Source organism: Saimiri boliviensis, chromosome 12 (genome assembly GCF_048565385.1).
Source record: "Saimiri boliviensis isolate mSaiBol1 chromosome 12, mSaiBol1.pri, whole genome shotgun sequence".
In the NCBI taxonomy this organism is placed as follows: Eukaryota; Metazoa; Chordata; class Mammalia; order Primates; family Cebidae; genus Saimiri; species Saimiri boliviensis.
In genome coordinates this window covers 106901370-106927836 of record NC_133460.1, presented here as the reverse complement: position 1 = coordinate 106927836, position 26467 = coordinate 106901370, and the positions used below count along the sequence as shown (strand labels likewise).

The 26467-nt window shown below is 43.8% G+C and overlaps 1 protein-coding gene across 1 annotated transcript; it reads right to left on the bottom strand.

Annotated features, from left to right (window-relative positions):
* Positions 1–14628: 14628 nt before the first annotated feature.
* Positions 14629–21004, bottom strand: SPADH (spermadhesin family member). Its single transcript, XM_039465060.2, has 4 exons — positions 20959–21004; positions 18021–18050; positions 16779–16914; positions 14629–14824 (listed from the first exon to the last, which is right to left on the bottom strand). The coding sequence occupies exons 1-4, from the start codon at positions 21002–21004 to the stop codon at positions 14629–14631; spliced, it is 408 nt and encodes a 135-aa protein (XP_039320994.1).
* Positions 21005–26467: the final 5463 nt, after the last annotated feature.

The window sequence follows — 26467 nt, the reverse complement described above, 5'->3', positions numbered from 1 at the left end:
TTACAGCTCTGATCTCAACCAGCTGTGTGGCATGGGTAAGCCACCAGGCACTCTGTGACTCAACTGACATCTGGATGTCCTGATTTTAAATGAGTGCATCAAACTCAATAGTCAGCAAGGCTCAGTTCTATAATTCATTAATTAGCTGTGTTCAATGGAGTTGGGAGTTGACTCAATACTTGCCAACTCCTCACCATCTGCTTAGTGTGGATAGTTCAACCTAAGTATTGTGTTATAAAAAGGCCAGGTGGTGCTGGTGTAGAGACATTTTCACTGACCCAAATTCTTTGAGATGCAGAAGTCACCTCTGAGAACAAATTCAACCCTTTGGAAAGAGCAGAGGTCAACAGAATGCCAAGATATTGCCCTACTGGCTGTTGTCAATAGCAAACTTGTTGATAAGTGTGATATTAATAGCAATAAACATGAATTACCTGGAGCCATCCAGAATATACCCACAGTTTACCATCCCGTCTTTTAGGAAGTCTACATAAAAATAAGTAGGTTAGATTTGAATTTTTGAAGGTTTTAGAAAGTGTCCTGGATTAAGTACTTATTTATCTCAACCACCACTTACCTGAGTTTCATAAATACATCCAGATGATAATATCTGATAAAGAGATCAGTGACCACAAGGCCCTATGAGAGTCTTAAACTCAGTAGATTATGTTGATGGTGATGACAAATTTAGAAAGACTTTGACATCAGCACTGGACACAAAAGAGACCTCTGATAAGGAGTTGCTTAATCTGACATTTCTAACAACCCCTGTTCCCTGAGAAAGCTGATTAACAAAGAAGTGAAGAACAAGTGATCAATTACATTTTTGACCAAAAGTTTATTATTGTGTTATCCAACAGACGAAAGCAAAAAATAAATAGGCTGGGGATGGTGGCTCACACCTATAATCTCAGCACTCTGGGAGGCTGAAGTGGATAGAACACTGGAGGCTTGAAGTTTGAGACCAGCCTGGTCAACATGGTGAAAACCCATCTCTGCTAAAAATACAAAAATTATCCAGAATAGTGGCATGCCTGTAATCCCAGCTACTTGGGATGTGGAGGCAAGATAATTACTTGAATCTGGGAGGTGAAGGTTGCAGGGAGCCAAGATTGTGCCACTGCACTCCAGCCTGGGCAATAGAGTGAGACCCTGTCTCAAAAAACAAAAAGACATTTTGGAAGAAAAGAGTCAAATAGTAGATTTTTATATAAGCTGAAAGTAGTCATTATTGAACAAGTCAGAACTTCTTTGAACTTCTTATACTTTAAATTGGTACTGGTTTTATTTAGAATTGCTTTTGTAAACAGACACCATCATTTTTTTCCATTTCTAGAGGCTATACAAGTTTTAATGTGGTCTCATCTCTGACTCACAAGGGCCCTGTGAAATCAGAAAGGGCTCATCTATGATGATGGTGTCAGAAGTGGGTGACTCAATTAGGGTTAAATAAGCTAAAGAAGGCCAAATGTGGTGGCTTATGCCTGTAATCACAGAACTTTGGAGGGCTGAGGCAGGTGGATCACTTGAGGTCAAGAGTTCAAGGCTAGCCTGCCCAACATGGTGAAATCCCGACTCTACGAAAGAAAGAAAATACAAAAAGTTAGTTGGGCGTGGTAGTGCGTGTCTGTAATCCCAGTTACTCGGGAGGCTGAGGCAGGAGAATAGCTTGAACCAAAGAGGCAGAGGTTGCAGTGAACCAAAATCATGCCACTGAACTCCAGCCTGGGTGACAGAGCAAGGCTCATCTCAAAAACAAAAACAAAATCAAAAAACAAAACAAAACAAAAAAGCTAGCTGCAGGATTCTGGGGTAAAACATCTGGCTAACAATTTGGATGTGACCAGACATTTACCTCCATTTCCTGAAGAGACATTGCACTCTCTCTGTAATCCATCCCTAAACCAATTCCATTGCCCTCTTTAGGGAGCCCATAGCAACTTGACTCTGCTCCTTCCCTCTCACTGACTGGTTTCCTCCTTCCACATGCCATCTGTCTCATGTATAACCCACTGGATGGCAAGCCATTTTTGTAGCCAGTGCGTAAGTCCAATTTAATTATTCTAGTCTCCCTAGCATCTAACATACTGTATGTACTTCAATAAATGATTTCATAATCGTAATGAGGTGCCATTCACATTCCTGAAGAGCTGGCACCCAAATTTATCTTAAGGTAAATTGTTTTTCTTGGGGAAATATACCTTACAGTTTATTTGGAGCTGGAAGGAGATACTTGAGAAGCCTCCTAATAACTAAAGAATGGTTAGGCTCTGCATGAGGAAATGAGAGGAATTTCGTTTTTCTCTTGAAAAGGAGAGGAAGAAGGAAGGAAGAGGAGAGAGCTGCTAGTGAGATGTACCGCACTGCATGCGGATGAAGGACCGTGTAAAACCCCGTGTATCAAGGAGGCTGTGGGTTTTGAGACAAGTACCCAACATGTTGTTGTAAGCTGTTTTCCATACAGAGCTCCAGTGATTCCTCCCTGAGACTCTCATCATCAGAGCCCCTTAAATTTGTGAGTACATGGTATGAATGAGCTTCAGGGACTGGTGTTTGTGGATTGAGGATAGGGCTGAGTTTCATATCAGGCATAGAGTTCAGAAGAGAGACAGCATGTGTGGATACAGTGTCCAGCCTCCTGGCAGTTCACAGGAATCCCAAAGGCTTTGAGCCTCAACCGGGGGGAAATTGAGAAGTTGAGCCTGACTCATGTAGACCCTGAGAAGGCAGTGAGCTCAAGCTAGATTTGAGATTACAGACTGAATGAATGAGTAAGTGAATAAAAAGTATAGATGCTTAGAAATGCAGGCAGTTTAAATATTGGGTTGGCCATTAATTATCCCAGTTACCCAGCTACTTGCTCTAGTCAGCTGACCATGAACACAGAACAAGATCACCGTCTGTTATCCTATTATACTCTTTTCAGAGATGGTTCCCTCTGTAGAAAAATTGGTCTCAAGTCCACCTTGCCCTGGTCAGGATGGGTTTCTCACCTGGCTCTTGGAGGGCAACCCCAGTGGCATTGGAATGAGCTACTGTTTGCTCTGCACATGACCACTTTACACTGAAGATGCGCTGCACTGTGTTAAGAAACTGGGAGCCTTTAAGCTTAAACTTGACCACTCTGGAGTTGATAGAATAGTGATTAAAGTAGTTGGAAAATAAAATTAATATGAATGAGGTGCTTGCTGCTCTGGGGGATGGGAAGATCTAAATTAAAAGTGTGTGAGTGAGTCAGGGTGGGGCACAGTGGTCATGTCTATTTGTAATGCTGTCACCAAAACCTTGACAATGTAAGAGATAGAAGGGAGCACTCAGGGCTGCCTGTAGACAATGTAGTTTGGGACTAGATGCCTTGGACCAGGCGTCCCCAAACTACGGCCCGAGGGCTGCATGCGGCCCCCTGAGGCCATTTATCCGCCGCCCCCCCCCCACGCCGTACTTCAGGAAGGGGCACCTCTTTCATTGGTGGCCAGTGAGAGGAGCACAGTATGTGGCGGCCCTACAACGGTCTGAGGGACAGTGAACTGGCCCCCTGTGTAAAAAGTTTGGGGACGCCTGCCTTGGACTGTAAGGAGAAATAGATCAAGCAAAGGAGAACGTTTTAAGGTCCCTAAATCCAGAGCTGCATGTAAAAGGAGGAAGAATTATTTCTTCTGATGAATTTATAAGGAACATGCTACATACTACACACAAGATATTTTACTGGAAAGGAGATCATGAGGAAGTTGAGTGCCTATTTTTCCTCTTTTATCTCTTTCCTGGATTTTTAGTGTTTCTTTTTTTAATGCTGTGTCATTTTTAATTTCACTATCATGGAATCAATTGGCATTCATCAGGTCTCATATAATTTTGTCAACCAGTGATAATTGAATAGATGCATTGCATTCCTGTTGGATTATGCAGTGATGCTGCCCCTGAACTTAGAATAAAAGTTTAAAAAAATGGTAGGTGGTTTTAATTTAATTTAAAGGCCATGTTGTAGCTTTGTTAGCAAATGGAGATGTTTTTCTATTCACTGCTCACTTACGTCTTGGAAATTACTGGGAGCCAGTGAACAGTAATTGCATTAAACATTCATATCGCTTCTCAGCCTTTTTGCTAAGATCAAGTGTAAACATTCACAGGGCAGGAGGTGTAATTAATCCTTATGCTTTTATTACCGAAATGTCTAGGGAGTGACAAGACACAGGATGCCTAGAGGATCTTATGTAATTCGGGAGAAAAAAAAAATTCTTCAGAGAAGAGGAAAGGAGGAAGCAGAAAAGCCTCAGTGGTCTTTGGAACACTTTCCTTCCTGGATGGGGTTACCCTCTAATCACTTCTGACTCCAGGCCCAAGGATCCCAAATATGAAGTTATCTTTGAAGATGGAAGGGAGTCTCTGAGTTTTCTGTAGACTTCTGCTTTTCTCAGATCACTACTCTGGTCAAAAACCTTTCATGGTTTCCTATCATGCTTAGCCATGTATAAACATCTCTGCCTCAATGTCAAAGCCACCTGCAATCCACTCAGCAATAGCTACCACGGACTTGGATGCTGGAGGGGTTATATGAACCCTGGCTGTATCATCTGGGACATCGATCTCAGCATCTCTGAGCTTCGAGTTCCTCTCCCACAAAAGGAATCAGAACAGTACCTGCCTAATGGGGCTCCTGAGCATGTTAAATGTGAAGTATTGTACAGTAATTCTCAACCAGGGGCAATTTTGTCCCTCAGCGGGTATTTGTCATTGTCTGGAGATATTTTTAGTTGTCGCAACTGGCGTCTAGTGGAGGCTAGGGATGCTGCTAAACATCCTGCAATGCACAGGACAGGCCCACGTCAAAGAATGACCTGGCCAAAAGGCCAATAGTGCTGAGATTGAGAAACCGCAATTTAGAATGAGGCCCCAAACATGCTAACAGCTCAATATTAGCATTGTTATAGATAGATACCTGTATCTCTCTCTCTCTCTCTCTCTCTCTCTCTCTCTCTCTCTCTCTCTCTCTGTGTGTGTGTGTGTGTGTGTACAGTTGAAGAATAAGACAAATAGTCATAAATGATGGAAATAGGAGTCTGACCTATCCAATCTTATCTCCCTCTGTGCCATAAATCTCCAGTCTCAGCAAACAAGCCTTCAGCATATTCTGAAATAGACTGCTGAAACGTCACCAAGAGCCTGGATGTGGCAGCAACAGACTGGGGTGGAAAAAGCTGTTTCATTATGGGGTGAGCTGTGGGATCTCAGCCAAATTCCTAGACAGTGCTCAGCTTCATGTTCACCATCTGTGAATAGGGGTGATGATAATGTCTACCTCATAGGGAGGTGGAGGATTAAATGAGATAATTCACAGGAAAGATTAAAAACAGCTAATTGAGCATGAGGCTTAGTGAGTACTTCATAGTTGCTTCACATTAGCTAAGAGTTTGTAATACCTGAATCTCTATTATTATCATTGGCTTCAAGCTGCCTCACTTCTGCCTATACCACAGGCTCAGGCCAAGGCTACACCCAGGAAACCATTTCTCTCCATCTACACAGCCACCCCTTGGTCGAAACTACCATCATCTTTCACCTGGACTAATGCAGGAAGCTCCTCAAAGGACCCTCCTCATAATTCAAAATACACCCAGCAGCCAGTATGATATTTTTAAAACACATCATGTTACTTCCTTGTTTAAAACTGTTACATATTGAATTGTGTCCCCCTCCCTGCAGAAGATATGTTGAAGTTCTAACCCCAGTACCTTTGAATGTGACCTTATGTGGAAATAGGGTTTCTACAGAGGTAGCTAAGCTAAAATAAGGTTGAGAGGATGGGGCGTGATCCAGTATAACTGCTGTGCTTATAACAAGGGGGAATTTGGACACAGACACTTGCAGTGGGGGGAGGATGTGAAGAAACATGGGGATGAGATGGCATCTACAAGTCAAGGAACACCAGAGGCTACCAGAAGGTGGGAGAACCACCCTGAAACACATTCTTTTCTAGCGCTGTCAGAGGAAGTGTGACCCTGTTGACAGCTTGCTGTTGGACTTCTAGCCTCTGGAACTGTGAGAGAAGTTTCTGTTGTTCTAAACCATCCAGCTGGTAGTGCCCTGTTACAGCAGGAAATAAATGTCAAACCCTTCCATGCTTCCTCTTGCAGTTAAACAGGATTCAGTATCCTAACTGTGGCCTGAGAAACCTCCTCTGGTCTAGCCCCTAGTCCCTTCTCTGCCCTTACCTCCTCCTTTTCCCCTACCCTCACTCACTCCAGCCCCAGTGAACCTCTTTGAGCCCCCAGAATAAAGGCAGCTTGCTCTTGCTAAAGATCCTTTGCACTTCCAGGAAGCTCTTTCTGCAAATAGCTGCCTCCACATTTTGGCTGGAATGTTACCTCTCCAGAGACAAAGGTCACTAAATGCTTAATATTGCTGGGCTTCGTCAGCGTGACAGGACAAATGGTCTTTGCTGAGCTTCCCTCACCCACAGATGGTTGCTAAGGTCAACAACATGTCCCCCAAAATCAGAATATTTGATGGGCAAAGACAGTCTCCTCATTCCTCTGCTGGATTCATTTTTCTACTGGCCATGCTCAGTTTGTCATCACTTTCCCTTTTTCATTTCTTCTCTTTAACCACTCATTTCCTACTGCATACCTGAAGTACTCAGTAAAGATAAGATAAACTCAAGTTCAAGAGCAATATGGTAAAAAAAAAAAAAAAAAAAAAAAAAAAAAAAAAAAAAAAAAAAAACGTTGGCCAGGCAGACACGACAGGTGACACTGTAGTTACTTTCTGCAATGACTGCTCTTCGGGGCCCCCACAAACCTCCCTCTGAAACCTGAGCCCAGTGCTGCCTGAATGGGCACCCTCACAATTGTGCTCTGAGTCTGCCCTGCTGGTGATTGGCCATCCAACCAGAGGTGGCTGCTCAACCTAGTTCACACAAATCAGTCTCTCCCTGGAAGTTTCCAGATAGAAATCACAGGTGCAAGTGAATCTTTGCTGTCACTTTGAACTATGAACAGTGACATGGCTTGGATCTGCGTCCCCTCGCAAAATTTCACATCAAATTGTACCCCCCAATTTCCCAGTGTTGGAGGTGGGGCCTGGTGGGGGGTGATTGGATTATGGGAAGGATTTCTCATGAATAGTTTAGCACCATCCCCTTGGTGCTGTTCTCATGACAGTGAGTGATTTCCCTCAACATCTGGTCATTTAAAGATGTGTGGCACCCCCACCCCCCTCCTCTCTCTTGCTCCTGCTGTGGCCATGTGAAGTATCTGCTCCCTCTTTGCCTTCTGTCATAATTGGAAGCTTCCTGAGGCCTCTCTGGAAGCCCAGTCGATGCCAGTGCCATGCTTCCTGTAAGCCTGTGGAGCTGTGAGCCAATTAATCCTCTTTTCTCTGTAAGTTATTTCTTTATAGCAATGCAAGAATGGACTAACACAAACAGATACACTTGGGAGCTGAGCTGTGAGACAGCCATCCTCCACAACAGGAACAGAGAAGAGGATGTTATCAGACTAGAGGGGAGGAAAAAGTAAAACATCAAGGTCAGGAGAAGTGGCATCAGAAAGAGAGGTAAGGGCAGCTTCCCAAATTGCTTTCCTGTCTCCACCGCCCCTTCAGTTCTGAGAGCTACTCCTGAATCCTGCAATAAATTTCCTCATTTTTTGTTCAATCTACCTAAATTGTATTTCTGTTACTTGCAAACAAAAGGACATTCACTAGTGTAATAGCAAGTGATTCTTCTCAGCATTTAGTCAACCTGGAAGAAGCGGGTAAATGGATGTAGATAAATAGATATATTAATATATTGGTTTACACAGAAATACAGATATAGGAACAAATGTTGGTTGTGCTTCTTGACGGTGTCATTATCCTTTTTGTGGAAAAGCATGGTAAGAAGTACTGAAACAGATTGACTGGCCAATCAGTTGGGTCCCTAACTGATATAGTATGGATGTGTATTCCCTCTAAATCTCACATTGAAATGTAATCCCCAATGTTGAAGGTGGAGCCTGCTGGGAGGTGATTGGATCATGGGGGTGGATTTCTCCTGAATGCCTTAGTACCATCTCCTTGGTACTGTATTTGCAAAAGTGAGTGAGTTTTAGAGAGATGTGGTTGTTTAAAAGCGTGTGTGTAGCACCTCTTCCCCAACTCTCTCTCTCTCCTGCTTTGCCTTCCACCATGATTGGAAGCCTCCCAAGGCCTCCCCAGAAGCAGATGCTGCTATGCTTCCTGTATAGCCTGGAGACCCATAAGCCAATTAAACCTCTTTTCTTATAAATTACCCAGTGTCAGGTATTTCTTTATAACAATGCAAGCATGGCCTAACATACTAACCCAGTTATAGTATAGTAATAGCCATTAAGGTAGCTCACCAAAGCACTGATTTCCTGCTAAAAACTCTCAATAAACTAGGTATTGATAGAATGTATCATAAAATGCTAAAAGCTATATATGACAAACCTACAGCCAATATCATACTAAATGGGCAAAAGCTGGAAGAATTCCCTTTGAAATCAGGCACTAGACAAGGATGCCCTCTCTCACCACTCCTATTCAATATAGTATTGGAAGTTCTAGCCAGAGAAATCGGTCAAGAAAAAGAAATATAGGGTATTCCATCAGGAAAGGAGGAAGTCAAACTGTCTCTATTTGCAGATAACGTGATTGTATATCTAGAAGACTTCATTGTCTCAGCCCAAAATCTTCTCAAACTGATAAGTAACTTCAGCAAAATCTCAGGATACAAAATCAATGTGCAGAAATCACAAGCATTCTTATATACCAATAACAGACAAACAGAGAGCCAAATCAAGAGTAAACTCTCATTCACAATTGCTAGAAAGAGAATAAAATACTTAGGAATACAACTAACAAAGGATGTATAGGACCTCTTCAAGGAGAACTAAAAAACACTGCTCAGCAAAATAAAAGAGGACACAAACAGATGGAGAAACATTCCATACTCATGGTTAGGAAGAATCAATATTGTGAAAATGGCCATACTGCCCAAAGTTATCTACAAATTCAATGCTATCCCCAGCAAGCTACCAATGACCTTCTTCACAGAATGGGAAAAAACCACTTTAAACTTCATATGGAATCACAAAAGACTCCACATAGCCAAGACAATCCTAAGCAAAAAGAACAAAGCTGGAGGCATCACACTGCCAGACTTCAAACTATACTACAAGGCTACAGTAATCAAAACAGCATGGTACTGGTACCAAAACAGAGACATAGACCAATGGAACAGAACAGAGATCCCAGAAGAAACACCACACATCTACAACCATCTGATCTTTGACAAACCTGGCAAAAACAAGCAATGGGGAAAGGACCCTATGTTTAATAAATGGTGTTGGGAAAACTGGCTAGCAATGTGCAGAAAGCAGAAACTGGACCCTTACCTGTCACCTTACACTAAAATTAACTCCAGATGGATAAAAGATTTAAACATAAAACCTAATACCATAAAAACACTAGAAGAAAATATACGCAAAACCATCCAGCACATAGGCATAGGCAAGGACTTCATGACTAAAACACCAAAATCAATGGCAATAAAAGCCAAGATAGACAAATGGTACCTAACTAAATTCCAGAGTTTCTGTACAGCAAAAGAAACCATCATTGGAGTGAATTGACAACCAACAGAATGGGAAAAAATTATTGCAATCTACCCATCTGACAAAGGGCTAATATCCAGTATCTACAAAGAACTAAAACAGATATACAAGAAAAAAAAGAAACAATCCCATTCAAAAGGGGGCAAAGGATATGAACAGATACTTTCCAAAAGAAGACATATATGAGGCCAACAAACATATGAACAAATGCTCATCATCACTGGTCATTAGAGAAATGCAAATCAAAACCACACTGAGATACTATCTCATGCCAGTTAGAATGTTGATCATTAAAAAATCTGGAGACAACAGATTCTGGAGAGGATATGGAGAAATAGAAACACTCTTACACAGTCGATGGGAGTGTAAATTAGTTCAACCATTGTGGAAGACAGTGTGGTGATTTCTCAAGGATCTAGAAATAGAAATTCCATTTGACCCAGCAACCCCATTACTGGGTATATACCCAAAGAACTATAAATTGTTCTACTATAAAGACACATGCACACCTGTGTTCATTACAGCCCTGTGTACAATAGCAAAGACCTGGAACCAACCCAAATGCCCATCAATGATAGGCTGGACAAAGAAAATGTGGTAAATACACACCATGGAATACTAAGCAGACATAAAAAATGAGTTCCTGTCCTTTGTAGGGACTTGGATGAATCTGGAAACCATCATTGTCAACAAACTGACTCAAGAACAGAAAGCCAAACACCATATGTTCTCACTCATAGGTGGGTGTCGAACAATGAGAACATGTGGACTCAGGGAGGGGAGCATCACACACTGGGGGGCAGTTGGGGGGGTTAGGGGAGAGACAGTGGGGGGTGGGGAGGGATAACATGGGGAGAAATGCCAGATATAGTATGCACCTAAAGTAAAATAAATAAATTTTTAAAAATAAAATAAAAGCAAAATTTTTTATTGATCAGTGGGAAATAGAGGAAATTTAACATCTACTCCCTAAAACACTTCATTTTCACCACATTTCCAGATTTTTGAGCAGAAAGCCAGCACCAACTTCTCATTTGTGTTCCCTGGAATTATTTTGCTACTGAAGGCCAGAGAGACAGCAAATTGTCAATTCTGCCTCAAGACAGATTGCATTCATCAGGATTCTCTAGAGGCAGAACCGATTTGATAGATGAGAAAGATACAGAGAGAGAGAGATGATGGATGGATAGATAGCTAGATAGAAGATAGATAGATAGATAGCGAGAGATAGGGAATTTATTTCTTAGGGGAATTGGCTCATGCCATTATGGAGGCAGGGAAGTCTCATGAGAGGCCATCTGCAAGGGATGGAGAGACCCAGGGATGCCTATTGTGTGGCTCAATCTAAGTCTGAACAACTCACAATAAGAGATGATGGTGGTGACACTCTCAGTCTGAGGATGAAACTCAAGAAGCTAAAAGACCACTACTACAAGTCTCAATGTCCAAAGGCCAAATAACTAATAGTTCTGATGTCTAATGGGAAGAGAAGGATGTCCCAATGCTAAAAGACAATGAAAGCATTTCACCTTTTACCTGCATGTTTTTCCTATCTGGGCCCCAGTGGCTTGGATGGGCGACCACTCACATTGAAGGTGTATCTTCCCAACTCAGTTCAGTGACTCACACACCAATCTGCTCCAGAAACACCCTCACAGACTCACCCAGTAATGATGCTTTCCCAGTTATCTTCTTATCCAGTAAAGTTGACACTTACAGTTAACCATCACAAAGGCTTAACTCCTGAGAAAATGAGAATCCACCTGCCTTAAAGATATGTCTGATGGGCTCCCATCATTTTCAGTGAGGGCTCAGTTTCTGCACTGTATAATGAGGACAAATATAGCAGTTTCCTCAGGGTGTTTAGGACCCAATGCGTTCACATGTTTCAAGATTTGTCCTGTAGGAAAATACTTGTTAAACAAATAAATCATACTTGGTAAACAAATAAATCAACAAGCAGCCTACATCACAAGGAAACCACTCCTCCCCCTAACCTGCATCCTCCATGCTACAGTTCTTCCCTCTTTCTTCAAGGCTGTCATCTATGACTCGGAAGATGGAGCAGCCCCTCAGCTCTCCAGACTCTAGGCATTTACATGAGGCTCCTGTCCTCCCCGGACACAGGCTCTGTGGAGAGGTGGCTCTTTCCCTGCCCAGTGAGGCTGTGCAGATGAGGCCTCCTGAGGCTTGGAGGACTTGGTGGGAGAGCACAGAGAGGGAACCATGTGTGCAGAGGGCAGTTTTGGACTTGAGCAATGCTTAAGCTGACATTCACATACATGTACCACTTTACTTTGGCTGAGAAAATGGCCCAGCACATCCTGTTGAGACATTTGGTGTCCAACTCAGATAAACATAGTCCCTGTGTGAGAATAGGGAAAGGGTGAAAATACATTGCTCATATTTACTTCTTGTCATTTTCATAAATGGATGATTTCTAAATAAACATAAAAACAGAAAAGCAAAATTGAAACCTGGAAGCTACCAATGGGTCAAGGCAGGAGAATGGAAAGACCACACTGTGAAGAGTTGCTTCAGTGCAAAAGGACAGAGCTGAGCAGGAAGAGGAGGTGGCATTGCTGTCCCCATCCCTGGGAACAACACTGGGTCACCTGGAAGAAAGGGAGGAAAGAAAAAACAGCTCTGAACAGTCGAGGACCAGCTCGCTCACTGCTTTCCCCTTGTTTCTCTGATTCAACTCAGAGTGCCATAGCCCCAGTTTGGCACCATGGGCTGAAAACTCTGCTTTGACCAAGGTCAAAGGTCCTGGTTTTAGATAGCTTTTGCTGCTTCATCATTGAAGATCTCTTGCCTGTGGGACCTCTGATCTTGGGCAAAACACAGACGATTTTTCCACACCAAATTTTTCCTACTTTTTGGTTACCGTAAATTACATAATGAAATCAATAATAAACTTGAATGCAATGTTTAGGTGAGGGGAGATGACACGTCTTAATTCATGGAGGTATCATTTCAAGCACCCATCACATAGTATCTCTGAGTGCAATCGCAGGCATCCCTTGAGTAACGTGGCTCTGTGGCTCATGCTTGTGATGGATGTGGTGGGAGGAGCCCGGACCCTGCGTCAGATGGCCTTTGTCACAGCCCTAAGCTGGCATGACAGTGAGTGCCTCTGGAGAAGTTATTTTCAACTCTCAATTTCCCCAAAGCTAAAGTAAATTAAGAACAGTACTACTACCCCAAAGAGTTCTTGCCGTGAGGAAATGAAGTGTCCTGTGTGAAATTATTCCTGTTGTACCTAGAGTAGGCTGTGTGGAGTAAATGTTTAATGGTTGTTTCTTTATCACCTGTTTGTGTCTCCAGTTCATACATGAGAACATCATAGTCGACAGGTGAAAAGTCTGACCTAGAGCCGCATGTCAGTCAGCAGGAGATTGGACACAGGAACTTTGTTATTTCTTTGGCTGCTTTTTGGCTGAGGTCTCCCTGGACCATTTCCAGTCAAAGACATCAGAGTGCTAAACAGAAGCCAGGACTCAGCTGCTCCCATCATATTATTCTACTCCAGGGTGCTCTGGGAACTTTAAAGACCTGAACCTGCTCACACTAAGTCCCAGGCTTCTGTGTGCCGTGCGTCAGAGCTAGCGGACAAGGTCTGCCTGTAGTGCCTCTGTACCTGTACATTTAGAAAAACCAGACAGGGCAAATAAAAGCAGGATTCGTTTTTCTTCTCCGAACATGTCAGTGAGTTTCAGGTGATCCTTCAAGCTCCAAGACAAATATTTGGAACAACTTAGATAACATGACGGAGGTGCCTGCTTCACATGAGGTTTACAGGATCCAGATGCTCCTTCCAGCTTTATAGGTAGAGGGATACTCTGCAAGGTCAGCTCTGGAAGGTCACTGGCCCTCCTCTCCCCCAGTCACATACAAGAAGGACTGTGTCCCTCCCTGGGGCCTACTGAGTGTCTTAGAAAAAAAACCCAGGCCCACTCAGAACCAAGACAGACCTGAGCCCTCTTCTGTCCCCTGAGAGACCTCACCCATGGTGAAGGAAGGAGTAGTCACTTCAGCAATGTGCTTGAAATGCACTCAAATGCCCAATGCAGTCCCTAGTGTGAGCTCTGCCCTTCCTGAAACCCTCAGAGGGGCTACGAAATGAACATCTTTCTCTGTTGTTTTTGTTTTTAAATACACTGCACTGGGGTGACTCCACTCCTGCTTATGGCACCTACTCAGCACTTCCTACTCCAGCCTTTTCAGACTGCCTTATGCTGGAGTCCAGCCTGAGCTATACCTCACTGGGAAGCCTGGTGTGATCAGCACAGCTGGGCAGACCCCAGAGCTGGCAGTGTCTGCAGTTCCCACCCACAGCCTGGTGCAGGTGTCGGGGGCCATTGCTTCTTGTGCTGCTGTTTGACCTTTCGTGTGAGCTGGTTTCAGTTCTCAATTGAATATAAGCCTCCTAGGGATGGGGAATATGTGCTGTGTGTTTCAGTGTGTCCAGAGAATGACTCATAGGGCACCAAGTATAATCTCAGTCCAGGAGGCACAAGTGTCTTGTTTATACACGCACACACACACACATATATACATACACACACATACATATCTCTTTATATATTTTCTAGGATTAGTCATATAGAATATGTATATTATACATTCCTTATAGTATACAGTTGATATACTACTCAGTTTGCATAAATACATTAGAAAATGCCACAGGGCTTATAAAATTCAGTAGAAAGAAAGATGATGGCTTCTCAGAGATACATGCTTCTACATCAAGAGGACAGGAACGATAAAGGAAGTTTTCACATCTGATCTTCCAACCTCAAAGATGTGTATGTATAGAAATGCTGGGACAGAACCCGTATGTTTCTCTGGAAGGGTCACTGGGTCACACTCCCTCTCCCTCACCCAACACTGGTCCAAAAGAACCGTGGCTCAATCTTATTTCTGCAGTCACAGGTGTACCTTCTGCCCAACATATACAAAACCAGGCTCAGGCAGGGCAGGGGAGCATGAGCAGGTACCTCTTCCCCCCACCTACCTATTCCCAAAGGTCAATAAAGTAATATATTTCAAAGAAGGAGGGTGGGTGACTGGGTTCTCTGGAGTACTTGATGGTGATAATGTTGGAAGAAGAGCGATAGATGTGAGTGTAGCCGCTGCACTTCCTGGCCAAGGACTCAGACCCTGGAGGTCCATCCAGCACTTCCACATACTCTTTGCCACAGGTGAGTTTGCTAGGTCAGAGGAAAAGGGAAACATCAGCATTTGGATTTGTCCTCCAGCTAGACTGCCACCTCCCTCCACCAATGACTCCACATTGGATCCTAACAGCTTTGCTTGTTAGAAATGCAAGGACGGATAAGAACAAGGGAAGGAAAGTTCATCAGTTCTTCAATAATGCAGGCAGGGCCCCGAGCATCCCCTCCATCTTCCCAGAAACCTTCCCCTCCACCAGGGCAGCAGGCAGCTTCCCAGTCTCATGGTTTCTGTGTCTCCCAGGAAGCCCAGCCCATGGCCCTAGGATTCCAACCCAGGAATTTTAGTCAAAGCAACAGCTGTGTTTCAAATTCCCCAAACAGTGAATGCAGCCAGCACAGTGGTGTGTTTCCTTAAACCGCAACCTGTGTCAGGACGAAAACCACCAGAAATGAATGTGTGAACACCACTCGCTGGTTTCTGCCTTCCTCTCCCCTGACAGATGGCACAGGAAGAGGTGCGGCATGAACCCTCTCCCAGCGCACGCTTGGCCTTGCTTACTCACGGCAGAGGGGAGAGGGGTCTCTATCTCCATCCTGTGAGACAAACTGCACATGGGGGCTCTTAGTCCTGGGAGGCCTCCCCACTTCCTTCTCCTCCCTGTGCTTTTCCAGTCCTGATCTCCACCCCTCATCCTCTGCCCCCAGCAGGTCTTGGTTTCACAGGGGGAGGCCTGGAGCCTCTCTGGGGTATAACAAGACAACAAAGGGACACCCCACCAGGATACACACAGCTGACTTTATACTAGTTTTGCTCTTGGCCCTGCCCGCGTCCCTCCTTGGTGCCAGGGACAGTCAGATCCCAAATCAACTTTGAAAAGGACAAAAGGACCATGTGGGGAACTGTCCAGAGCTGCCCATCCCTCTGGCCCTGGGGAAATTATGACATAGGAAGTGCACAACTATTTCATTCCAGGTTCTTCCTCAACCTCCTTCTCTCCTTGTTTCCCCATCTGGGTCTCCTTGGCCACTCATCCTTTTTTGAATTCCTGAGCCTCAGGGTGGGTAGATTGTTTAAGCCTTGTATTTGATGCAGCTGTCTCTAAGTGTCCTTTACCCCAAGAACTCCTGCATAACCCAGTGGGATTCTGAACCCATAGGCTGCCTGGAGGGAACAGGACCTCTGGGTCACACAGATTTCACCATTTGCCTCAACCACCATTGTGGGCTGTGTTTGGCTTGGTCTGGACTTGATAGAAATGTGGCTCCCATGCTGAAATCCATGAACAGTGCCCTGGTATAGGAATGCACTAACTCAGGCTGCATTGGAAATGCCTTCTGTGGCTTCATCACTTCATTCATTCGTTCATTCATTCAAGAAAAATATCTGCAATCCAAAGACAGACTCCTAGTAAACACAAATGAAGTCATACGCAAGAGTAACCTTACACTATAAACTCAGTGTAGAGCTTTCCAGGGGGTACTATGTAAGCCCCTGTGAGAAAAAGACCTGTCCTCCTCTGCAGAGTCAGGAAAGGGGTTTTATTGTTACGGAGGTTGTTGCTCTTGAGCCAACTCATGAAATACGACATGAAAACCCTTTGCAGAGGGCAGATGAGTCTGGCAGGGATTGAAGAATGCATTTCAGGCAGAGGACAGGTGTGAGCAAAGGCAAGGAACTTCTAGACTCGGGTGTGTTCAGGAAACTTAGTGTAGTGGCTCAGCTTATAGAGGGGTCCAGAGAGAAGTGATCAAAAGTGAGCAGAGAAGAGAAGCCAGTTCTGAAGAATGTGCAAGGCACGACAAGAAGGTAAATTTTATTTGGAGAACAAGGAGTCAGTGAAAAGCTTTCAACAGGAAGTGAAAATGCAGTCCGATTATGTGTCAAATGGCTGTCATGGACGGGTAGAGGGTGAACCCTAAGAGTCAAGATTAGATCCTTCCTAGAAATAACAACATCATCATCAAAGAAAACTCACAACCCAGTACTCACCTGAGGTTTTGAAGGGCCACCATGGGTGTCTCCCCGGGGCTGTACTCAATGACCCAGACACATTCAGTTTTCGGCCCAACATAGTTGAGGATCCTGCCATAGTCATCCGTGTAGTGGCCCCCACAGTCACTGGGTGCTACAAGAGGAGAAATGGGGCCCAGGCATTGCAAGGATGCTCTTGGCCCGGGATTGGCTCGTGCCATTCCCTGGGCCCCTGACATTACTGATTCCCCAAACCTCCCATCCTTGGGAAGAAAGTGTAACCTTAATGGCCCAGTCTGATAGCTCCACAAACAAGGTGGGCTTTTTGGTTTTAGTCTATTCAGAGATTATGAGGGGACCCACATGCATTTTAAAGTACAATTCTTTTATGATGAGTGGGAAATAGAGGAACTTAACTTCCCTTATTAAAATTTACTTTCTCACCAATCATATTGCCTGATTGGTGAGCAGAAAATCAGCACAAACATTTTCTTTTCATATATTTTCTTAGGGCATGTCAGACAAATAACAAATAGGCAGTGCTCCTGCCCCTGTAGCAGCCCAATCCCTGAACAAATGAGAATCCATCTCCTTGAGGTTCAATCATGCCTCCAGCTCCACAAGTGTAACTGAGGATGAAAAGAGCACCTTGCTTGAGTGGTCAAACCTGTTCTGGTTTCTAAAGCACTTAGCCTGTGCCCAGCAACTGGTTAGGCTCTAGATAATCCACCAACCAACAAGCCACCCTGCATCACAAGAAAACTGCTCCTCCCTCTAGCCTGCATCCTCATGGAGAAGCTTGAAGGAAGACAGAAGGACCACAGCATGGAGAAGGCAGGTTAGAGGGAGGAGCAGTTTTCTGACACCAAGGATAGACCAGCTGCTCAGATCTCCAGACTCCAAGTGTTTAGAGGAGGCTCCCATCCTCCAGGGACACAGGCTCTGTGGAGCGGTGGCTCCTTTCCTTTCCCAGCAGGCTGCTTAGACAGGAGGGCCGAAGCAGTAAAGGCTTACTGGGGCTTGGAGGTGTTGGGGGGAGTTGGGAGGAGGCTCATAAGGGGAGCACTGAGAGGGTGGGAGGAGGAATTAGGGATTATGAAGGCTGAATCCAATTATCAGGTACAGAAATACCAAGTTCTTTTGGACAAGAATTGTCCGTGGTACATGCCTTTCTCATTGATCCATTTGGAGTTCAACCCCAAAACACAGTATCTCTGTGTGAGGCAAGAGAAAGAGGGAAACAGTCTTGTCTGCATTTACCTGTGGCATATGGAGCTGTAACAGTTGTGGCTGAAAGACAAAAAAAAAAAAAAAAAAAAAAAAAGAAAAGAAAAATGAAAATCTGAACTTAGTGATGGGTGAAAGCAGAAGAAAGAAAAATGACCACACTGTGAAGAGGAGCTTTAGTGCAAAGGGTTGGAGCTGAGCAGGAAGAAGAAATGGCATCATTGATCATTGTCCCATTCTGGGAGCAGCCCTGGGTCACCCAAAAAGAACGGAAGGAAGGAACTGCTCTCAGCATTCACAGATTCACAAACCAGCTCAGCCACAGCATTCTTCTGGCTTTTCTGATTTGATTCAATTAAAGTTCAATTGTCTCACTCTGGAGCCATAGTCAGAAACTACTGCTCTGACAGGGTGGTCAGCTTGTCCTAAATTATCTGAGACATTCCTGATTTTTTAGCTAAAGGTCTCATGTCACAGGAAACCCCACTTTCCTGGGAAAAAATAAAAAGCGACTTTAACTCTGACATAAACATTTCTCCTTGTAAATTCTATAACAAAACCAGTGATTAATTTGATTTCAAAATAAATATGTTGACTACAATTTTTAAGTGAATTTCCAACTCAAATACCAGCTTACAGCTTCCATCAAAATTAGGGCTATACTGAGGCCTTACGGCAGGTGTAGGAACCCTGAGAGTTTAGTGGAAAAACTTAAACTCACTGTATCCCTGATTTAGATGGAAGATGTAAGCTGGTATCTCAATGAAAATTATTTTCATCTAGATTCTTAGTCATCTTTATTTATGGAAATTTCACTATTCAGGGACCTGAGTTAAATACCTAGATCCAAGCGTGCTCTGCATGCAATCCCATGCATCCCACAGTGCACATGACACTGGGCTCATGTCAGGGGATGGTCTAGTGGGCAGGCGCATGGGTTCAGAATCAAAAGGCCCTGGTCAACCACCCTAACGGCCTAGAGCTGAACAGCTTTGGACAAAGTTTTTACACTCCCTAAGCCTCAGTCACTCATCTATACAATGGGCATCTGGATTTTAACAACCTTATAGGATGAGATTGGGTGCACGATCCTATGGCCCAATACCCAGCACAGGGTAGCCTGGCACACACCTGATCTGTCACTCTAAGAAAGCTCTCCAGACAGTTGCTTCATTTACCAAATTAGATGATGTTTCCTTACTCAGTAAATGAGCAATCCTTATAATGCTACAGAAAGCGCTACACTATAAATTCAGTGTATTCTGACAAGAAAGTCAACCAGGACATCTTAGGTCCTTCCCGGGCCTGAGACTATATGGAGTCTTTGGGGTGCAAAGAAGAATCTCCCCACAGCTGGGACCTCTGTCAATTTGGCTCCGGAAGAAATAAACCATGATTCTCCAGAAAGCAGATCTCAAGTGCAAATCCTGACCATGCCTGTCATATTGAGTGACATTTCTGCACTGTAAGCATGTCTACCTTAAATTATTTTCATCTAGATTCTTAGGTAAGGGCCTTGAGGGATGGCGAAGAAACTGCCCCTTAACAATCACTGACTATACAACCTCCCAGGCTATGAGGCTAATGATCACTTCAGGGAACTTTAGTAATAAACCTGTCTCAATTTGCTTGAGTGGAATCTTTTCCTTCACTAACTCCTCACAACAGCCCTGTTGAGACACCCCAATTTTCCTGCTGAGGTTAGGAGAGGCTGGGTGACATGGCCAAGCCTACACAGCACTCACCGGTATCTGCGTTTAAACTCAGTACCTCTGCTTCTTTTTCATCAGGTTGTCTCTGTGTCTCCTGACTTCACCAAGGACAAGGAAACCAGATGTCAAGCGTATTAAGTTTTTCCACCAAGCTCTCAGGGTTCCTATGACCAGTGGCCCTAAGGCCTCACTGTAGCCCTAATTTAGACAGAAGCTGTAAGCTGGCGCCTGAGTTGGAAATGTAGATGAGCATTTGAAGCTTTAGCCAGAGGAGACCATGTAGTACTGGGGTCTACAGCGAGGCTGAACTTTGCAGGAATCCTGGCAGGGGAGGAGAGCTCCCGGCGATGAGCAGCCCCTGAGGGGAGTGTGCAGTCAGCAAAGCGGAGCAGCGCAGGAGAAATGGGCAAGGCTACAAAGACAGGGCAAGGGCAAGAGAGGAGAGAGAAGTGAGGAGAGTGGGAAACAAGAAGGTCAGGAAAGAACGGGGAGACAAAGAGGAGGATACAAAGAAAGAACGTGGGGAGAATGAGGGAAACAGAGAGCCAGGGGAAAGAGACAGAGACAGAGAGCTCTTTCTGAAGAAATTAATACTCTCTTGCTTTTCTGCCTGCATTTAAAATCAGTTGGCCAATCCTCGTGCATTTAACTCAATTCCCAGGGCCCAGCCCTCTAGAGGGCAAGTGACTCCCCCTCTTTCAGGCATTTCCAGCCAGTGTTGGGAGCTGCTGATTATTGCTGCTCCTGAAGTTGCTGCAGCTGCCATGTGACAACCCACTGCGCAGATGCAGAGCTCCCTCCTGCTGTGGGCTCCCCCAGGGGTCGCAGCTACCCCCTCAGAAGACCCCAGTCACATTTCATGCAGGGAACGCTCACCAAGACACCCCCTTCAGTCAGACCACCTGGAAAACCTCCAAAGCAATTCTCTCAGCTGCTTCTGGGTGAGCCTTGCAGAGTCTCAGCATAAGTTGCTTAAGGCGGGAAGGAAGGTCACCAAACATATCAAGACAGGGAATTCAGGAACCCAGAAATGTTTAAAAATCACAATGGCATCAGCACAGTGACGTAGATATTTTCCCATTTGTCTCTTCCTCCACCAGCACTAAGGGGAAAGTGAAACGTTTTGTGTGGAAGACAGTATCTTTCAGCTAATCAGCCATGGACTTCTTCCTTGGCAATAAGCAAATTCAAAAAATCTCTGCAGCTGAAAAGGAAAATAGTTTGAGGCCCAGGAGAAAGGGCCTGGGGACATGTGTTACCTGTACTGCACAGCAGTGCCCAAGCAAAGGCTCTGGCCAGCCTCATCCTCAGCAGGGTCTGGCACCAACCTCAGGAGTGAGCTTAGCTCTGGTGGCTTGGGTTATATAGAAACATCTGTGAAATCTGATCTTCTCCCTCCCACCTGGAGCCAAGATTGGCCAAGCTGTAGGATCACCGGGGTGGTCTAGAGAGGGAGGAGAAAGGTGTGGCTAGATGCTAATCAACACTGATCTTTCTCAGCCAGGTTCTGGGTTTCACCTAGGCAGAGATATAATAGCCAGGCGTTCCTTTCCTCTCCAGGCAGGTTCAGGGGAAGCATCACAAGCTGGCCTCAATTTGTGATCTCCTACCTGGGCAGCCCTCTTTCTTTGGGCTAACTGGTAGCACTTGCAGCTGTATTGTGTTGCAGAAGCCTCATAATACCCAAGAGGTGAGGCAGGCCAGGGGTCTTTGGAAAGCTGAAGATACCAGATCCAGAGAAAACCAGGAGACTTTCCCACAGTCACAGGGCATCAGGGGCACAAGTAGGGTGAGGTCCCAAACTCCTGACTGCCCATCTCTCCCACAGCCCTCTCTGTGTCACTGGAGAGCAAAGGCATGAAATCGGGCCCTTGAGCGGCTCAAGGTGTGAGTGGGGTACAGTGGGGCCACTGCAGGGGCAGGCCCACCCATGTGGGAATGTTCAGGTGGATGGCATGAGTACCTGTGTCTACATGTGTCATGCAAGGATCCACATGGCTCCGTCCCAGGGGCAGGGTCATGGTTAAAAGAGGTTTCTGAGGAAAATGGGCTGGCAATTTCTTTTGAGATTACACAGAGAGTTCCCTTATGCTCTAGCAATTCCACTAGTATACGAAGGAGAATTAACAGCATACGTCTAGATATAAATAGAAGCATTACTCAATTAATGGAAGAGGGGACACAATCTAATATCATCTGATAAACAGATGAAGAAAACCTGGTATAGCCACAATGGGAATTTCTTCAGCCATATGAAGGAATGGGAGCCAATTTGCCAACCAAAGACTGCTACCAATTTATACAACAGCCAGGACTTCGTGAGGACCCATTTTCCTGAACTCTAACCAGCTCCTGATTTTGTCATATCTTTCAACATGTCCTCTAATCAAATACGATCAGAATAATACCTAATGTTATAAAATGCATTTCCCTGAAGTCGAGTGGGGCTGGCATCCTTTCAATGCCTCTACTCCCACAGCAGCTCTTTCAGAAATGCCTGTTCCTATCTTCAGGATGATCTTGTATTGCATCACCCTTCTTAGGCATCTGAGAAGCTTCCCTTGGCCTTTCCCTCCCACAACTTTATTTGAACAGGCCCTGATGGGTTCACTTTGTGAAGGAGCTTCACCACTCAAGCAGAACAGCGTGGCACTGCTGGGTTGGCGGCCATCTAGACACTCCGCGCATCCCAGCTGAGGAATGGAGGGAGAAGAAAAGTGGGTAAGTTTTCTCTCTGAGCACAATCACCGCAAAAGGTTGTTTTAGTGTTATGCCTCCAGGTATTACAGAAGTAAATTTCAATACTTCCTCGCAGTTCTCCTTCCTCCTCTTACTCCAGATACCCTGTCCCATTACTCCTCATTCACCCTATTCCTGGCCCTGGGCTGGGAAGAGGACAAAGCTCCCTGCCACTGGATGTGAATGCCCAGATGGAGCAAATGCAGGAGCCCATGGAGAGGATGTGTCCTTTTTCTTGTACCCCAGTCCGAGGATCTTGCCATGGGCTCCAATGGGTCAGGATGGCTATGTGACCCCCAGCATCATCCCCCCATGGCTGTGGCTGCCTGAAGGGACAAAGACCTAGTATCTTTTCTGGAGGACCCTGGAAACCAAAGTCTTAGGTACCCCAAGACCCAATGTCCGCGTGGAGGAAAGATTTGGTTAAGCACCAGCTTCCCAGGATTTGCATCCCTCAGAAATTTATCCTCCCCAGTCTTTCCTTGCTCCTACATAGCCCTAAGTGGATTCATCTATTTCCTTTTGTATGCTCTTCTCTCATAGCCTGCTACACTCAGATGTGTCCTCTGCTTCTGCATGAGAGGTTAGTAATTTTCTGCACCTTATTCAAAGACCCCCGTGACCAACTGCCATAAGCAATGTCAGAACTGTCCAGCTGGTCTCCTCTCCACCATTCCAGGTCAGCCATCATCTGCCTCCCCAGCACCCTTGCTCTTATTTTACCAGGAAGAGTTTCAGGGTCTGATGGGCATTTTGTGTGTTATCTCTCTAGTATGGTTTCCCACTTGGAAGCAAAGAACCCCAACTATTTCCAGGTATCTATTTCCACCCAGCATACTCAATGTGTCTTGGAAGCAGCTGACCCCAAACCCAGCTCCAAAAGCTAGCTAGTCACTGATGCAGACTTGAATATGTCACCCAGGTTGGTCCAATGGTGTCAAAGGAAGGTGTGACATAGAGGGAGGTGGACACGGCTGCTTCCCACTTGCTACCAGGATGAGGATGAAGCCAACTCGCAGAGCTGCAGAGCAAAGGCCACTCCAGAGCTGCTGGTGACGTCAGCCCCAAAGCGTCTGCACATCCAGACTCAGGTGTCAATTCCTTTCCTTGTCGTTTAAGCCAATTTGAAATGAGGTTTCTGTGCATGTAGCTGAAAACAACCTAAGCTCTACAAGGCCCCCTGAAAACCAGAAATTAACGTGCTTGCTCTTTAGAGAGTCTCAGAAGAACGAGAACCATCCATCACCTGCTAGAGTCCCCCAGGCTGAGCAGACCTGTCACAGCACCTCATTTTGGAGATTTCAAACAGCTTAAGCAGGTCGTGCCACAGAAACATTCAGGATTTGACAAAATGCTGACTATATCAATTTCTCAGAGGCCCTGAGGTACGTGTATATACTGGGTGCTTCCATTTACTACTTCACCAAAATCTCCAGAAGCCAGACACAGCCATCAGAAAATACAACCATCTAAATTACAAGAATCATCAGAGGGAATTTGTTCTTGCATTTATTTTTCTTCCACCCTGTTGCCATCTTCAGTACCAAGTGAAGAAAACAATCTAGAAAAGGTTTCTGATAATTTGGATCCCTTAAAGAACTTGGAATAAATACACCACTCACTCCTTTTAGGGGTGTTCTTCTTTCTTTGTGGAGTTTCAGCAGTCATGGGCAGATTCTTAGGTCTAAAACTCTCCGTTTTTGTATTTCATTACCTGGTTTCTTTGGCTTTTGGGGGTACTAGAGATTACCTTGTACTGTGAGAAGATCTGACTTTAGTGTGTGTAATGGTGGACAACAGCTACAAATTTAGGGGTGGCTGAGGACAGTTGACAGGAAATGGTCATTACTACAGGGAGGTACTCCCTTCTTCACACATTTGGATAAGAAAATTGTGGTTTAGTCCTTAAAAACTGCATGCTTTCTTGGCCCCATTCCTTAAAGAGCTCTATCCTAAAGCCAGTAATCCAATTAAGCCCAGTTAAAAGATCACCTATCAAATTAAGTTACTTTAATAAAACATTTTCTAAAGAAAATTTACATCATTAAAGGAATTCTCCATTTTGTAAGGGCATTTGTCTCTGTGTCTGTACCACTAGGCACTTTAGGGGAAAAACAATAGCTTAAAGTTTATGTAACAGACCTTGACTTTGCTTAGATCTAAGTCTGTGCCTTTGAGAAGTACATTTTGCAACCTGTTTGACTGAAGTCATGGCTTTGGAAAGGTACGTTTAGAGTTGCTTAGTTAAAAATTATTTTGGACATGGAATAGATCATCAGGAGATTAATAATCTAAAGTAGGGGAAAGAAAAATTTTGAAAACACACAAATGAAAAATCTAAAATGTATAAGATCTGCCTCTGTCTGTGTCCATCTATAGAATTATATGTGTCATGGGGAAGTAATATTTTATGACCAAGTTATATGAAAGAGCTCTAACCAATTGTCTTAAAGAAAAGTCTAAGTGTTTATCAGACTAACAAAAACTAGTTCAGAGGCTTCTCAGTTCACATGATTTTAGTAATCTTTTGTAATATTAACTTGGTAAATTTAGTCTCAAAATTCTCTCCAGTGATTTGAAATCTTAAAGTCATGTTATGTTAAATTAAGCAATCCCAGGATTTTCACTGGGAATTAGAGTTGCTAAGAATTAGAGAAGTAGGAGAGTAAGATGTGTTTTTGGTTAAACAAAAACGTAAGGATATGGTATTTGCTTAAAAAACAGTATATTTTTTTCTAGTATAGAGGACCATTCTACTGGTGTTAAGATAAAAACTACTGCTTTCATCCAACCATTTCAATACACTGGTGAGTTTGTGATGATATCTCTTGGCTAGAGTTCCAAAGTAAAAGCTATAGGATCTCTGTATGGGTGTCCATGTGTGCTTAGATGTATTTATGTGTGCATACATCTTTTCATTTATGTTTTGTAACCAGAGGGTACTAAATTGGCTTTAAAATAAAGCAGTACTCATAAATTAAGGAAATAAGCCTAAATTCTTTTCAAGTTCATGTGACTTAAGTAAATCATTAATAAATAAGCTGGCTTTAAAATTGCTGGAAAAATTAGAGATATCTTCAGAACTACCAGCATACTTTGTTGTTTTTACTTATTAATCAAGCAGCTTTGTAGTTAAAATCTCTACTAGATACTTTAAGATGTCAAAATTTGGCATGAAGGATTTAAAACTATAAGCCCAGCCCAAAACAGAATGATCATTTTGTTTTGTTGTGTTTTGTTTTGAGATGGAGTTTTACTCTGTAGCCCATGCTGGAGTACAGTGGCTCGATCTCAGCTCACTGCAACCTCTACCTCCCAGGTCCCAGTTCTCTGTAAATTAAACATTAATATCAAAGGCACATTGATGCAAGACCAGCCTCTAGGCCCCTATGTCAAATTAGCAATGTTTTCTTGAAGCATTAACCCACTTTTTAATTTTAAAAATTATGTAAGTTTACGAAATGTTTATGGAAATTTTATCTTATGATCAAGATGATTAAACTTTAACAGATTGCTTATAAGAATTGAAAGAAAGATTTAACTGGCCTCTTGCTATCTTCATTAGGATTTATTGTTTGGAAAAATTAAGTCTTCTCTCTCAAAGAATGAAGGTTTGTTACATTTTTAGACTCTGAGTTATGACTTTGGCTAAATGAATGATTTATTTTATAATGACCTGTGGTTCTATTTTGTGATATGAAGTGTTGTAAACTTTTAATATTTGAGACTTTGCAAAATCAAATTCTAAATTCAGTCTCTTTGACCTCTTGAATTTTTTGATATTAGGTCACCTGAAGTCCAAACAAAGCATATTCTGCTTACTGGTATAATAAAATCAAACAGGAAGCACTGTCAAATACAAAATGGTGTTTAACCTTCTTTAGATTACATTTTTATATGTGTTTCAAAAGTGTGTGAGATTCCCAATTCTGATATGTGTTAGCATATGTTATTAGTAATAACTATGACTATTATATAAAATTGTTATATTACAGAAATAACCAAATTTCCTTGTCAATTGTGTCTTTA